General features: G+C 33.9%; 1 protein-coding gene across 1 annotated transcript; it reads right to left on the bottom strand.

Moving 5' to 3' along the window:
* Window positions 1-2,125: 2,125 nt before the first annotated feature.
* On the bottom strand, window positions 2,126-8,317 carry LOC105186419 (Transcription elongation factor subunit Spt5). The gene is made up of 12 exons (XM_011146603.3): window positions 8,302-8,317; window positions 8,080-8,197; window positions 6,795-6,883; window positions 6,464-6,719; window positions 6,121-6,353; window positions 5,532-6,030; window positions 5,095-5,443; window positions 4,413-4,999; window positions 3,826-4,184; window positions 3,258-3,659; window positions 2,927-3,093; window positions 2,126-2,795 (listed from the first exon to the last, which is right to left on the bottom strand). The coding sequence occupies exons 1-12, from the start codon at window positions 8,315-8,317 to the stop codon at window positions 2,553-2,555; spliced, it is 3,318 nt and encodes a 1,105-aa protein (XP_011144905.1). The 3' UTR covers window positions 2,126-2,552.
* Between the last annotated feature and the right edge of the window lie 7,373 nt (window positions 8,318-15,690).

Below are 15,690 nucleotides of genomic sequence, written 5' to 3'. Positions count from 1 at the left end.
GGTTGTGTACCATTCAGAATTGACCGTCCGACATTGCACTAATGGTACAGTTGCCATATGTCCGGTTTTTCCGAAAAAACAGGCGACCATTTGATTCGAAGTGCTTCATGCGCGAACAACTTTTGTTGGATTTGGCTAATCTTGAAAGACCCATACAGTCGACTGCTGTTTACTTTCGGGCTCATACGCATAGATCCATGATTCGTCACCTGTTACGATATCATAGACGTGTTTTGAAGCACCGCAATCGTATTTCTTGAGCATTTCTTTCGACCAATCGACACGAGCCTTTTTTTGAGCGATTATTAAATTATGTGGGATCCAACGCGAACAAATTTTTTTGACAGCCAAATGTTCATGCAACATTGAATGTATGTTGGTCCCACTAATGCCCAAGGATGCCTCAATCTCACGATAAGTCACATGACGATCTTGCAATATCAGTTCACGCATAGCATCAATGTTTTCTGGAACAACAACCGATTTTGGACGACCTTCACGAAATTCATCACTAAGCGAACTACGGCCACGATTGAATTCCGTATACCATCGATATATAGTGGTTTTTGATGGTGCTTCATCGCCAAAAGTCGAATTAAGTTCATCAATGCACTGTTGAGATAATCCACGTCGAAAGTTGTAAAAAATAATCACACGGAAATGTTCACGACTTAATTCCATTTTTTGACCGACATCAATTTTTCATGTCACTGTAAACAACACAAATGGCGCATGGACATCAAAACGTTCTGAGTAAGTATACTGACAAAAAGTCGAACTTTACGTTAGGAACGTCGGTTGTCAGATGGCAGCACCTGGATCGTCCATTCCCGAAATATAAAAGGCAACCCTCGTACATTGTCGAGATACCGCTAGGACACGGGGAAGGTCCCCATACAACATCTACAGCGGTTGATTTTATGAAATCCTGGAATACGATGATTAAAACATATTCACCTGAAGAAGACTGATATACAGAGTGTTTATTTTAATGTCCTACCCCAAATAACTCTTCGGTATTGAAGTTTCAAGGAAAATGATCTGAATAAAAGTTGTAGGGATTTAAGTGAACATTTTTTTTTTGGTAACGGTGGGGAAATCCATTATGGATACCCCCACCCCTTTGGGGAGGGCGGGGATTATGCCGGACTCCTATCGGTTAAAATCCCACCGGGGTGCCTACCGCTCGGACCATCAGGGCAACTACGCCTGCATTCCTTCCCCGACATCTCGGCCCTAGGGCTCTCATGTAGCCCAAGTACCGCGCCCCTCCCTTTTAGAAGTCACGGGCGCGGCCAGGTTGGTCTTTAAGTGAGCTACCTTATGATGACCTTGACCTCTATTTTCAAGGTCATGTGAAGGTCAACGTGCGTTTTGTAAATGGGGACCCTTATTTTTTATTACACTTTTTTTCTACTAGTTAATTTGAACAACTTTTGTCTAAAACATTTTTTATTTGTCTAATATTTTTTTAAATATTTGAAGAAAACTTGATAACATTTCAATATTTAACTTACGATATCTCGCTAACTATTTGTTGGAAGAAAAAGTGGTACTAAACTTTCTTGCTTTATTTAGTCTCAAGAATATATTGTTACAATAGCGCCCTGATTTTTGTTAATTTGATGATTTTGAAATTTCCAAAAATCAGTAAGTTAAAAGTAAAGTCAAGGCGCTATTGTAACAATATATTCTTGAGACTAAATAAAGCAAGAAAGTTTAGTACCACTTTTTCTTCCAACAAATAGTTAGCGAGATATCGTAAGTTAAATATTGAAATGTTATCAAGTTTTCTTCAAATATTTAAAAAAATATTAGACAAATAAAAAATGTTTTAGACAAAAGTTGTTCAAATTAACTAGTAGAAAAAAAGTGTAATAAGAAATAAGGGTCCCCATTTACAAAACGCACGTTGACCTTCACATGACCTTGAAAATAGAGGTCAAGGTCATCATAAGGTAGCTCACTTAAATTCCTACAACTTTTATTCAGATCATTTTCCTTGAAACTTCAATACTGAAGAGTTATTTGAGATGGGACATTAAAACGGGACACCCTGTATATCTGAGGACAGATGACGTCGGATGGCCGAGAAAGAGAGAGAGAGAGAATGTAAGATATAGGCTAGTTTAAATGTTTCTTTATATTATCGCATATGTTGTGCACAAAGATGAGTTCATATTAAGTTTAATTTTGATTTTATTATTTAGTTTTAGTTAGTATGCTTAGTTAGCTTTTGAATATGGCATGAACCGAAACGAGCGCTAGCTAGGCGACGTTGCCCGAAACATAAGAAAAGTAGAAACGCTAGACGTTAAAAATGAGGGCGCTAAAAAAAAAGGAAAGATAAAAAAAAATAAGAGAGGTGACAGGAGAGAGATGAAAGATGCACGAATCAGCCTATTATTGGTGTTTTCTTACTTAATAAAGTGCATAATTTCTATATATACATTAATTAAGGGAGTTACAAAACTACTATACGCTACAATATGCTTCCATTTGTATAGGAAGTAAGGTCGATAACACAACATTGATGCAAGTAACTCGAAAAGTTACGTGCTAGAAGCTTTCATTTTACATAAAAAGCGTAACTGCAAAAATTTAATTTCCTCCGTATTAAGTTTCACCACTCCTTCCTGGTTGTCAATCGAAAGCAATGTGCCAACGGCTTCTCGGTCCTCGCCTAGAATCACTTTCACTCGATCACCGCGCGATGGTACTACAGGTTCCAGTTGTTCGCAACCCAAATTCACAACTCTGTCCTCGGTAGGTAAATAGACAGTGCACATGCCACCCTGTAAATAAAACAGCACGTTGTTAGAAGTCGATAAAGCTGTGTATACATGAGTATCAATATAGCTAAAAAGACCAATTAACTTATTTAAAATTATGCTAATAAAAGACACTATATAAAAAGACAGTTTACCGAAATTCCGCGAATGACTGCTTGCTGACCAGCGAGCGCAGGGTCATCATGAGAGTCGCGAATGCGTACTTCAATATCCGTTGTATGCCATTCCGAACCGCCTATGGTACTAGAACCAACACCTGTATCCAACCCTGCGCCAGGTGTTTGTGGATTATATGGGCTACCTGTAATTTCATTTATTTCTTATAACTCGTAATTGTCGTATGTATACTTATGAAATAGAGACTTTATACTTTTTCCAATTATACTTATAGAGGCTATTATTTGTAAAAAAATTAATCACAAAGTTCACGTTATACAATTCCTTCAATTAAAAAGAATTATTCACCAGGTGTCATGGGACTATAACCCATAGGAGATGGAGTCGCAAATGCTCCATGCGGACTTGTGGTATATCCAGTTCCACTTGGGGACGGAGTAGCAACATATCCTGTAGGACTTGGACTCGCGGTGGCACTTCCAGCAGGACTAGGACTAGGCTGATACGAACTAAAGCTTTGTTCCGATCCGTACATGGTGCCTGGAGTTTGTGGAGTGAAGGGACCTCCGGTGGGAGGATATCCGGGCGCGTAGCCAGGCGAGCCGCCTTCTTCCATACTGTAGCCATCGAAATCGTTTGTTCTGGCGGGTGTATTTGTGACAGTTGGGTCCCAAGCTCCCGACTGGCCTGGTGTTCTCGAACCATCGTGAGACGGCGTCATTGAACCGTAATGAGGAGTACGAGAACCATCTATAAAATTAGAAATAAGAAAATGTAGACACTAAAGGCTGCTGTTTTGCCAGTAGAATCAGCAAGCGATTAAAGAGAAGTAAAAAAACATATAGATTGCATTCCGTGTTCTCATTTTTCTCTGATCGCAGTTGGGCCGAGACAAGTAGCATGTAGGGTTACTCACTTTCGTACATAGGCGTTTGAGAGCCGTGCATAGGCGTCTTTGATCCATCTCTGGCATACATCGGTGTTTGTCCGCCAGCTGTGTACGCTGGAGTTCTGTTGTAGCTGCTGAAACCACCATCTTTCGACGGCACACCAACATTGGCAATATGAGATCGGTCCACGGAAATGGTCTGACATGTGGAATGCAATTCTACTCGAGCCGTGGTCTCCGTCGCGTCCTTTACGATACCGACATTGCCCTTGTAAGGCCCGCCTGTTATCTTGATGGTAGTTCCAATTAATTCTCTGTCGCGTCTCGCACCACCTCCACGACCTCTGCCTCTTCCAGCCCCACCACCACCTCTGCCGAAGCCTCCCCTATAATTACAATAAATAAAAAAAAAATAGGAAAACATATTTGTACCTTTTTGTGAAATTGAGAGAAGTTGGCCATGTGTTTCAAAGATGAAGAAGTAATCAGCATCGCTTACATGAAAAATGAATGATTTTGATTATCTTTATATATTTATTGAAAATGGATAAAAACTATCTGTTGTAGCTACGAAGCAAAGCGATATAACGAATTGATTAATAACAGGTACTAACCCGCTGGGATGCATCGGAGAAGCAATCCTAGGCGACATAAATCCAGCAACTGCCGACATGGTTGTCGCGTTCGTTTTGGTCCCACCGGATAGCTGTAAGTGTCTGGTCTTACACACAAATATTCCACCGTTATCGACAAACATTCGTGAATGCAAAAAGGCGAAGCTCCTATACAAGTGTTTGATTTCACCACCTCGGCCTGCATGCGGCCCGTCAACAACTTTAACGATATCCTTCTTCTGTATGGTATTTTGCTGTGAGTCTAGGGCAACCGCATTTCGATTCTCTCGCCGTTTCGTGAGACCTTGCGGCCTCGCCTCGACCACCTTCCCGTGCATGGAGAGAACGTGGAAATTTTCACGTTCCAATCGAACAATAACGCCAACCGTTTGCGCGTCGAGTTGTACTAGATCGCCCCATTGAAATTGACCTAGACTATCGACGCCCGTTGCCATGTCCGAACATAGTTGCAGATCCCTAGGTAGCACCTCCAACTCGTGCATCGACAAATCGGAGAATAGAACCACTCTATTTTGTTCTACCCTGACGATCAAGCCTGTGTCGCCTTCGTATCTTCCTGCTACGACCTGGCGATTAATTAAAATGTCATAATGTTAAGCAATTCTCTTACAAATAAGTATATTCCAAGATTTCTCCCTTTCTTAATTATTTGATACTTTACCTTTACGTGATCACCCATCGTAAAGTATTTCCGTAGTTCAGAAGCTTGGAATTCCAAGGCTTCTTTAAGCTCTTCATGCTTCGGCATGACCATAATCATGTTTCCATCTATAGAAACGATTTTTCCCTGTAGATTTATCAATTCACCTTCGCACACTTCTACATTATCCCCGTTGCTAAAGGAATGAGTTACAGCTTGGTCTTCCTTGCCGGAAACTCCGGTCCCCGGAGTTCCGCTTAGATCTATTTCAACACCTTCCGGTGCTTCTTCGAATCTTTCTAATTCAGAAAGTGTAGGCTTTACACCTTCCGCGATAATAGCACTTGTGGTGAAGTTCTTATAAAGAAAACTGTATAAAATAAAGGATAATTAATATAAGAAGTTAGACAAAAAGTAATTATATGTAACACGTTATCAAGAAATATGTTTAGACAAACCCTTTACGACTGTATCTATTTCCTTCGAATATGAGAAAGTCTCCGTCGCTAGTAACTTCTCCACCAATGGCGCGAATTGCCTCAGGATCGAAAGGCTTCGCCGGGGGTCGTCTCTTCTTCTTGCGTTTCAGAGCTTCCGATTCACTTTGCGCTGTTCTCAACGCACCACGCGGTCTGGTATAATCGATTCTCGGTAGCAACTTCAGATGTACCTGATTCTGCGCCAAGTCGACATAATCAACTTGAGCTATGTCGTCTTTATAAATGCCCCGTTTCAAACGAACCCACTGTTTAGCTTTCAAACCAGTCTGCTCTTTAACCACTCGCAATACATCGGTCATCTCTTTGATCGGCACCATTTGCTGCTTCCATATACCCATCCTTAGACTTCCAACACTCTCAATAGCCGCTTTTACATGTGCCTGTTTGAAGGCTTCTATATAGATATATCCTTTAACACCTTCCGGTGCCACGATAGATTTTATTTGGAGAGGTTCACCTGAAATTTTAAAATATCAAAATTATTGCGGATGAACATAATACAGTTTCACAAGTAGAAAAATATATCTTTTCAAAATTTAGATCTTACCAGAAAATTGATATGTAATAAATTTCCGCATCAATAGGAGCACAGTCGATTTTTCTTCTCCTATACGACACTTGACCATCCATAAATTCGGATCTTTCACACCAGGCAATAGAGTTTGTTGGGTAATTTCATCACTCATCTCTTCACCACCATCGCCAAAGTGTCGAGCGGCGATTGATTCGTCAGCATATTTTTTTCTGAGGTACTCTTCAATCTCATCTTCTTTCTGTGAACTAATAAGGAATGTGTTAATTAAAAAAAAAAAATACAATTTTTTATGGTAAAAATTATATATAGAGTTCACTAGAATCTAATATCATGTCCATAAAATCTTTATACTTACTCCCACAGATTTGTACCTCTACGTCGCCCTTCAATTTCACGTGCAGTTGGTCCTAATTCATCTACTTCATTTCCTACAATACCAATTTCTTGGGCACCTTCCTCCCATTCATCATCATCTTCAACTTCATCATCTACTTCAGCCTCATCAATGATAAAGCCACCAAATCGATCTTTCTTCTTCTTCTTTTTCGGCCTATCATCATCTTCTTCATCTTCCTCTTCATCGTATTCACTGCTATTGTCTAAGTCCTCTCCTATAAACACAGAAGTCTATTGTAAAAATAAACTACTTAAAATATATTCAAAACTAAAAGCTTTCTAATTTATACCTTCAGGTTCTTCCTCTGGTTCCACAGCTTCCTCATCACCTGATCTGACTTCTTCTGCTTCATCCATCTTTACATCTCCATCTTCAGAGCTATAAATGAAATAAGCATTGCTTTTTTATTTTTCATAAAGAAATACAAATATAACTACTCTTAAAAAAGCATTCATTAAAAATAAAAGCATTGTTAAGTATGCCTCAGTCCTATGTAAGGGATGAGGCCTTGCTATAATCCATCAGCTGAGCAACTAGAGTAGCAGAGATGAAATCTAGCTTTTTCAACAAAAAGCATACTTAACTCTTTCACATACAACAAGTCTGACTTATGGTGCTGTTTCTGAGCCGCATATGGAAATCATGAGTCTGACTTGTTATATCTATTACCGTAAAGAGTACAAACATAAACAAATAAGAATAAAAGGGAAACAATCATGGTTCAGTTATTATGGATACACTATGTTAGACATAATTATCAGACAAGCTTTTTACTTTGTGCAAAGAAACGCCCATGTTTCGTTCATGATTTCATATTTCTTTCAGTTTATATAGTGAAATTTAATTTAAAAATTCTTAGAAGATATAAGAAGATAAATATGAAAAATAAAAGTAGTTCTTGTGAAAACAGATATAATAAAAGTTCTCTTGATACATTAGATACTGAAAATAATATTCTTGACCCTCACAATAGTGATGCTATTATACCAATAAGAAATTATACCAATTAGAAAGCATATAAGATAAATGAAAATAGTGGAAATGAAAATATATGCTCTGAATTGAAAAAATCATGAAAAAGCTATCATTTTCATTATGTTATTATTTCTTAATATACTAAAAGGTTTCAATACATTATAAAATGTTTTGTTTTTTTAATATATTACATATTAAAAGTGTATATTCATAACAAAACCAATTTGAATCAATGTATAAAAGTTTTTTATTTGGATATTGTTGTCTTCCACAAGCCCGGTGTCTAACGAAGCGGATCGAGCGAAAAGCTACTTTATGACCACAGGATGTCACTTGGGCCCATTTCGCGAGCGCCTCTGCCAGTCACTTTTGCCTGTGCGAAGCCAAACTAATTTATACGCAAAGGCGTTAAGCTCGGTAGCATTCAATATACTGCTATTTATACTGCAGAAAAGCAATTATTTGAGATCGAATCAATGAAACAAAAAATGACTATAAATTAACATATGGAATTTAGAGACTATCCAGATGTTACAATATATAGTATAAAAATAAGATATGATTAGGTTATGTACGCTGATTAGGAAATTTCAACTTACCCAGACGGTGACCGGGAACGCGAACGAGATCTGGATGGGCTCCTTGATCGTGAAGTGGAACTTCTACTGCGAGAAACACTCCGAGATCTTGTTATGGGACTACCCGCATCACTAATCGCTGCAAATTTTATCACATAACATTCACACTTCACATATTTTACTACCATATATAAATTGATATAAATATTATTATTTTTGTAGACAAAATATTACAGAAATTACCTTCTGAATCCGACATTTCAACGTTATTTAATCAGCTAGTACTGTAAGCATCTGCTGCTTTACTGATTCACTACCTACTCTTTTCACTACCTAGGATACAATCGCTCAGTTCAGTTCAGTTCGTTATATGGCTCCGGCTGCATACAGCAATGTCCATACGCCACTTCCCAGTAATATGATGTAAAAAGGAAAACAGGGACAGCACGTACGCAATCCCCACGATCAAAAAATTATGCGTAGTTATAAGAACCATATCCAACCACCACAGAGGCGAACAAAAGACTATTGGATACAATCGCATGGAGTTCGAAATAGCGGAACGGAAAAGAAACGAAAACGGCAAATAGAACCATGGCACATAAACGAACTTAAGCAGTAAAGCTTGGTCTACAATGGCAGTAAGCAGTAAGAAGTAAGCGTAAGCGGTAAGAAATAAACCAATCATAGTCGATTATGACAAAAATAATCAACTATGGTTGGTCCATTTCTTACTGTTCACACTTACTTCTTACTGCTTACTGCCATTGTAGACCACGCTTTATGAGTTGTGTATTATGCGTTATGTAGAAGTCTGTGCTCTGGCCCTAAACGTAAACAGTAAGGCCCAGTTCCACAAAATCAAGTTTAAACCGTGATTATCTGAACTGATGTTACATTTAACGGCATGGTTAAACTTATATCGCGTTCCATATCATGTTCTAGTTACACGACATTTTCCCGAAAAGTAGAGGGGATAACGTTGGCATCAACGAAAACCTCTAGGCAACCTAATTTCAATTTCCGTCGATTAGTAACACTGTTCAAGTAGTAGTCTGCCAGTTTGTTGAATCTTTTTGACAGATGTGCGCGCGTGTTTATAATAAATATTTACGATCGTAATATTTTATAAATGTAAGTATAATATATATATAAAATGTATATATGTATATGTATATATATATATTATATATAATATATATATATAAAATATATATATATATTACGACATTTATTTAAAATAAAATTAAGTAAAAATATTACAAATAAGAGAAAACGTAAAATTTATTAATATGAACGAAATGAAAAACAATGATATTATACGTATAAGTGGATTAATTATTATATGCAAATAAACAATTTGAGTTCTTCAATGTTTTAACGTATCTGGATAAATATTACTTTTAGTTGTGGCATCGTTCTTCGCATTTCTGTCATCGTCAATAACAGAATTAAGTCTATACAAGATGAAAGGAGCATTAATAATGAAAGAAGTAAATGGAAAATAGACAAATATATATCAGATAAGTAACAAATATTCTCATGAAAGAAAAGATTATGTATGTATGTATGTGCTATCTGTAATTGTAGATGTTGGATTGATTCTTTTCTTTGATTAATTGTTTTGTTCCAGCTTCCCAGCTAACCAGGAGTACTTGCAGAATGTCAATAGCCAGAAGAACAACAAGGAAAATTAAAAAAAGAATAAGAAGTATTAAAGTATTTATTAAATAATCTCTTTTTTTCCAACTAATTCAGTATTCACATTCAGTAATGAATGTAATATTAATAAAATATTAAAAATTTAGATTTCTTGGATTTTATTCCAAATTTTTTGGACTTCAACTTCTTTCTGTTTGAAGGTATCATACTCCGATTTCGATAAGAATTGTGGATGTCTTATAGAAGTTCATAGAGATTTATTAGCTTTATAGAGCTTTATCAGATCTAATATTTACAAAATTTATTACCTTTCTTAACATGTCTAATATAATATATACACATCTAATATAATACATAATTTTTGGCATTATGTTCTTCTATTATTGTGTACAGAGTTGGACATATTTGAACTTCGAGCGCAATTAAATTTACTCATATATTTACATAGAATGTAAAGATATTTTGCAATTAAATGAACTAATTACTAATAATGAATGAAATGATAAATTATTTTATTCATTCTATCATGTCTCATTGTAATTTTTTATAATTGATATTTGTAGTTGGAGTACTGTCGCAAACATTCATCAGGAAAAATAGTTAATTTTTCATTATATTTGTAATTGATTGTTACTTTTATCAATAAGAACAGCTTTTATGTTGTTATTTATAATCATATAATCAACAATATAAGAGTTTGTTGCATTCATTATTAATATTTCCTACCATGTTTTTTTCTTATAAGTAATCATGTAAATCATATTAAGATTTTTTGAAATCTGTTTAATATTTTTTTTCTTTAACGTTTAATAGATTGTTCAGCATTAGAATACTTGTCAAGTCCAGTAAATATTTGTGTTTATGTGTAAATATACTAATTACAAATTATAAATTATATTATATATTATAAATTATAATATATATATTATAATATATATATATAATATATATATATAATATATATATTATAAATTATATTACAAATTATAAATAGCAGATTGTCTTCATCATTTTTTTTTCATCGTTTCTTACTAATCGTTTCTTTAAAACTTACTTTTATGATTTTTATTTTAAATTTCTGTGATGCGGTGAAGAAGTCTGTAATATTTTTCAACTTTTTTGAAATCAAATATTGCGCTTCATTATGATTTTGTTTTTCCCGATTATCACTTTTTCCGATTGTCTTTTTGCACTCTTACAGTGGTATTATGGTGAATGCCATTGTTTATTGTACTGTTATTATCTTATATTATATTTCGAGATGACAGAAAAAAAGAAGTGCAATACTGAGTGCAATAAAAGAATACAACATCCAAAATTAGAATACGAGAGATATTATTTTTCCATTATAATAAATCCTATAGGGATACAATGTAAGCAGATTTCTTAAACAGAATAAAATTAATTCATTAAATTATTATGCCATAAAAAATCTGATTTATGAATAGAAAAACAGCTTATAATTTAATAATTGTTTAATCGTATATACTATCTTCTTTTGAATCACAGTTATTAATTTTTGAGAATCTATCTAAATTTTTATTTAATTCATTATATAGTTTTGTAAAAATTATTCAGAAGATAATTTTTTATTAATTTACGTAATCAGCACAGAAGCGTATCAGTATTTGATCAGTATTGATGTATTTAATTATGAATAATTTGATGTATTTATGTATTAGATTTATTTCATATATTTGATGTATTTAATTATGAATGATTTTTTCATAGATATTATAAATGTAGTTTTCGTAAAAATAAAGTGCAATGTAAAGCAAAATTAAAGATTGTAAGTGATAATTATATTGTTAGTGGAAAACATGAGCATGAAAAACCTATATTTCAATTATGTGAGATTAGTAAAGAAATTGAAGCATCATGTGCATTCGAATCATCTAGATTAATAAAGAAAAGAATTATTTCGAAGTGAGTATAAAACAATAAAATAGAAAACAACAAATAAATGTTATTAATGAAGATGAGTACCTATTATTTATAATTATAATTTTTATATTTGTAATTGTAATTGTAATTTGTTTATTTATATCTAGATACGACCATTTATTAGATTTGACAAAAATTGGTAATTTAGAAAAATCAATTGAAAGACATAAAAAAAAATGTATTCGAAATATTCCAAAAAATTTAAATGATTTAACATATTGTTTAAATAAAGAAAATTGGAAAGAATTATTAAAAATAGAAACAACTGATTCTTTTATTGTTGATTTTGTCGTTGAATGAAAGGAAAAAATACCAAAGCGATTATTTTCATTGATAAGGTTTTAGCGCAGTCAGTTATGTCAATAATTAATGACAAACTAACCATTTTTGTGGATGGAACATTTAATACAGTTCCTCAAATTCAAGAAAATAATTGTCAATTGTGGACAATTATAATTAGATATGATAATAAGGTAAGCAAACAATTAATTTATTTCTTCATTTAATAATTAGTTGATTTTCCTGCAAAATCATTCTATGTAAATAAATAAGTAAATTAAATTGTTCTTAAATTTCAGACATTTCCAATTGTTTACACTATAATGGAAGGACGCACTTTTGATGATTATTTGAATGTTTTACAGAAAGTCATCCACATAATTAAATTAGCACCAGAAATTATATTAGATTTTGAAAAAGCCGAGCAAAAGATATTACAAACGATTTTTCCCAAAGCTAAAGTCATTGGCTGCTTCTTTCATTATAGTCAAGTAATAAAAGATAACTATGTACAAAACAATAAACATGAAATACATGTCAATTTTCCTTATACCACTTTCTTATTACAGGCCTTAATACATAATGCTGAGAAGCACAACATCCTAAAAGGTGACAAAAAGGAATCAGGTTGGGGTGCATTGAAACTATTGATATCTTTGGCTTTTTTGCCGGAAGATTTAATAGAAGGAGGCTTCGAAATTATTTATAAAATAATATTTAATGATTGCAAATATCTTCGATCATTTATTCATTATTATAGAGAGACATGGTTAAATGGCTTCAAACCTCGTTCATTTTGTGTTTTTCAACAGTTACACAGAACGAACAATATTTCTGACAGGCACAACCGAGAATTACGAGAAAGCCTAAAGAAACATTAAAAAATAGTTGAATTTTTAGGTATATTGTAAATGCTCTATTGTAAACACTGTTTTTTCATTATTTTTGCTGTTCTTATAATTTAATATTATTTATAGCGAATCTAATTGAACACCAAAAAGACATTCAAGTAAACTGAAACATTCAAACTTCTGGGTGAGATCAGAGCATTATATATTAAAACAGAGGGAAAATGAAATTCAAACATTTTGGTATAAAATCCAAGATACTAAAAATTTAGATATTTTATTAATATTATATTCATTATCTGAATTAGTTGGAAAAAAAGAGATTATTTAATAAATACTTTAATATACTTCTTATTCTTTTTTTAATTTTCCTTATTGTTCCTCTGGCTATTGACATTTTACAAGCATTCCTGGTTAGCTGGGAAGCTGGAACAAAAAAATTAATCAAAGAAAAGAATCGGTCCAACAACATCTACAATTACAGATAGCACATACATACATAATCTTTTCTTTCATGAGAATATTTGTTACTTATCTGATATATATTTGTCTATTTTCCATTTACTTCTTTCATTATTAATGCTCCTTTCATCTTGTATAGACTTCATTCCGTTATTGACGATGACAGAAATGCGAAGAACGATGCCACAACTATAAGTAATATTTATCAAGATACGTTAAAACATTGAAGAACTCAAATTGTTTAATTGCATATAATAATTAATCCATTTATACGTATATCATTGTTTTTCATTTCGTTCATATTAATAAATTTTACGTTTTCTCTTATTTGTAATATTTTTACTTAATTTTATTTTAAATAAATGTCGTAATAATATATATATGTATATTATATTTACATTTATAAAATATTACGATCGTAAATATTTATTATAAACACGCGCGCACATCTGTCAAAAAGATTCAACAAACTGACAGACTACTACTTGAACAGTGTTACTAATCGACGGAAATTGAAATTAGGTTGCCTAGAAGTTTTCGTTGGTGCCAACATTATCCCCTCTACTTTTCGGGAAAATGTCGTGTAACCCATGTTTTTAACTGTAGTTTACTTAAACCTATAGTCTGAATGAAGAAACTGTCAAAGACTTTTCTTTATTTTCAAACGTAGAGTATGATTGGTTGTTGCTAATAGTGAAAAGAGGGAAAATTGAAATAAGTTGGATGCTATGACATCTAGTAGAGAATAATATATCTGTTTCGTATGAAGTAAACACTAACCAACATTAACATTTGCTGTATTTGTATATAAGTATTAATTTATTAAAAAGTGGAAGTCCAGTGTTAATAATAATCAATTAGTTTATATTATTGATTTGATTGCATTTATCATATAATAATTGACTTTTATATATAGTTTTATACTCTGTTTTATACTCTGTTTTAGAATATAATTTATTGAAGCAAAAAACCCAATATTTTAAATTAAATTTATATACTTACTGTTCTGTTTTATGAGAAATTTCATGCTCGATTTCTGCTAGAACTGCAATAACAGATTCTTTTGATAATCTAAATCGAGCATGAAAATCGACATTATCAAATTCTTCCAAATATGATGGTCGTCTTATTCTTATATTTCTTATCCGTCGATAAATTAGGTTTTCAAAATCTTCATCTTTAGATGAAGATAATATGTATTCTAAAGCCATATATATCTCTTTGGTGTCCAAACGTTCAAAATATTTGTCAACTGAACTCCAAAACCGGGATAGTCATAAATTTTTTTCTCAAATTGATGGTACTGCAGTGTTAAACTTCGTTTAAATTCATTAAACGCTCAAAGTTTTGAGTTTAACTTTAACTGTGAGAAATCAACGTTAACCATAGTTTAAGGCAGTTATGGAACGCAATTTTTCGTCTAAACTAGGGTTAACGAGTTAAACTTCGTTTACAGTAAGTTGGGGAACCGGGCCTAAGAAATGGACCAACCACAGTCGATTATTATACGAATAATCGATTTTGGTTGGTCCATTTCTTACTGCTTACGATCACAACCTTATTCTTGCAGACATTGTACATGGGCCTTTAGGCCTGGTCTACAATACGTGTCGTAAGTTGTAAGCCATAAGAATTGGCAATTCACACTCGATTATTACAAAAATAATCGGCTATAATCAGTTAGTTCTTACGGCTTACAGCTTACAACACCTATCGTAGACCAGGCCTTAACCAATCAGAGTAATTTCGTTCCGACGTTTCATAACGGACATTGAAACGACGGAATGGAATTGCTCTGATTGGTTAATCCCCACCATTTGGGCCAGAGCACAGACTTCTGCATAATATACAACGCATAAGAAAATCAACCAATCAAAGTTCTTCATTTCTGTCCTGAGGAAAGAAATGAAGAAAACTAATTGGTTTAAGCTAAGACTCCATGCATGCGGTGAACTGCGGCAAACGGTTGCGGTGACCAATCAGGAGGGAGGCGCAAGTCCGGTTGCGGCAAGCTCCGGCATGCGTCTGTCTCCTGATTGGTCACCGCAGCCGTTTGCCGGAGCTCACCGCATGCATGGAGTCTTAGCTTTATTCTCTTATGCGTTATGTATTATGTGTTATGCAAAAGCCTGTGCTCTTGCCCTTTGTCTTTTCCGTTCCTCTTCCGTTCCGCTATTTTGAAGTGCATCTGACGAGGCAGGAGAAACAGACAGTGCTGCGAAATTCAGAGAATTTCCCATGTTACAGTGCATGGCTGAAGTGACGTAGAGCTACATATATGTCAAAACCTACTGACGGTTTAAAGCGCATGACACAGAATCCACGGAAGATACTTTTTATTCTCTCTACAATTCCTTCATATTTTCTTTCAGACGAGAGATCTTACGCCCGTATTAGACTATAGGTTGAAAATTATAAGTGGACCAACTTAAATAAC

Source organism: Harpegnathos saltator, unplaced genomic scaffold (genome assembly GCF_003227715.2).
Source record: "Harpegnathos saltator strain DR-91 unplaced genomic scaffold, Hsal_v8.6 scaffold201, whole genome shotgun sequence".
Classification (NCBI taxonomy): domain Eukaryota; kingdom Metazoa; phylum Arthropoda; class Insecta; order Hymenoptera; family Formicidae; genus Harpegnathos; species Harpegnathos saltator.
The sequence above is the reverse complement of the archived record's forward strand: the minus strand, read 5'-3'. Positions and strand labels throughout refer to the sequence as shown.

Bases quoted from the DNA above. Each gene is read 5' to 3' on its own strand.
- LOC105186419 (XM_011146603.3), bottom strand. The intron at 6,354-6,463 runs GTAAGTATAAAG...ATTCCTTATTAG, and splicing joins AGAGGTACAAATCTGTGGGA to TTCACAGAAAGAAGATGAGA. The intron at 3,094-3,257 runs GTGAATAATTCT...ATGAAATTACAG, and splicing joins TTATAGTCCCATGACACCTG to GTAGCCCATATAATCCACAA.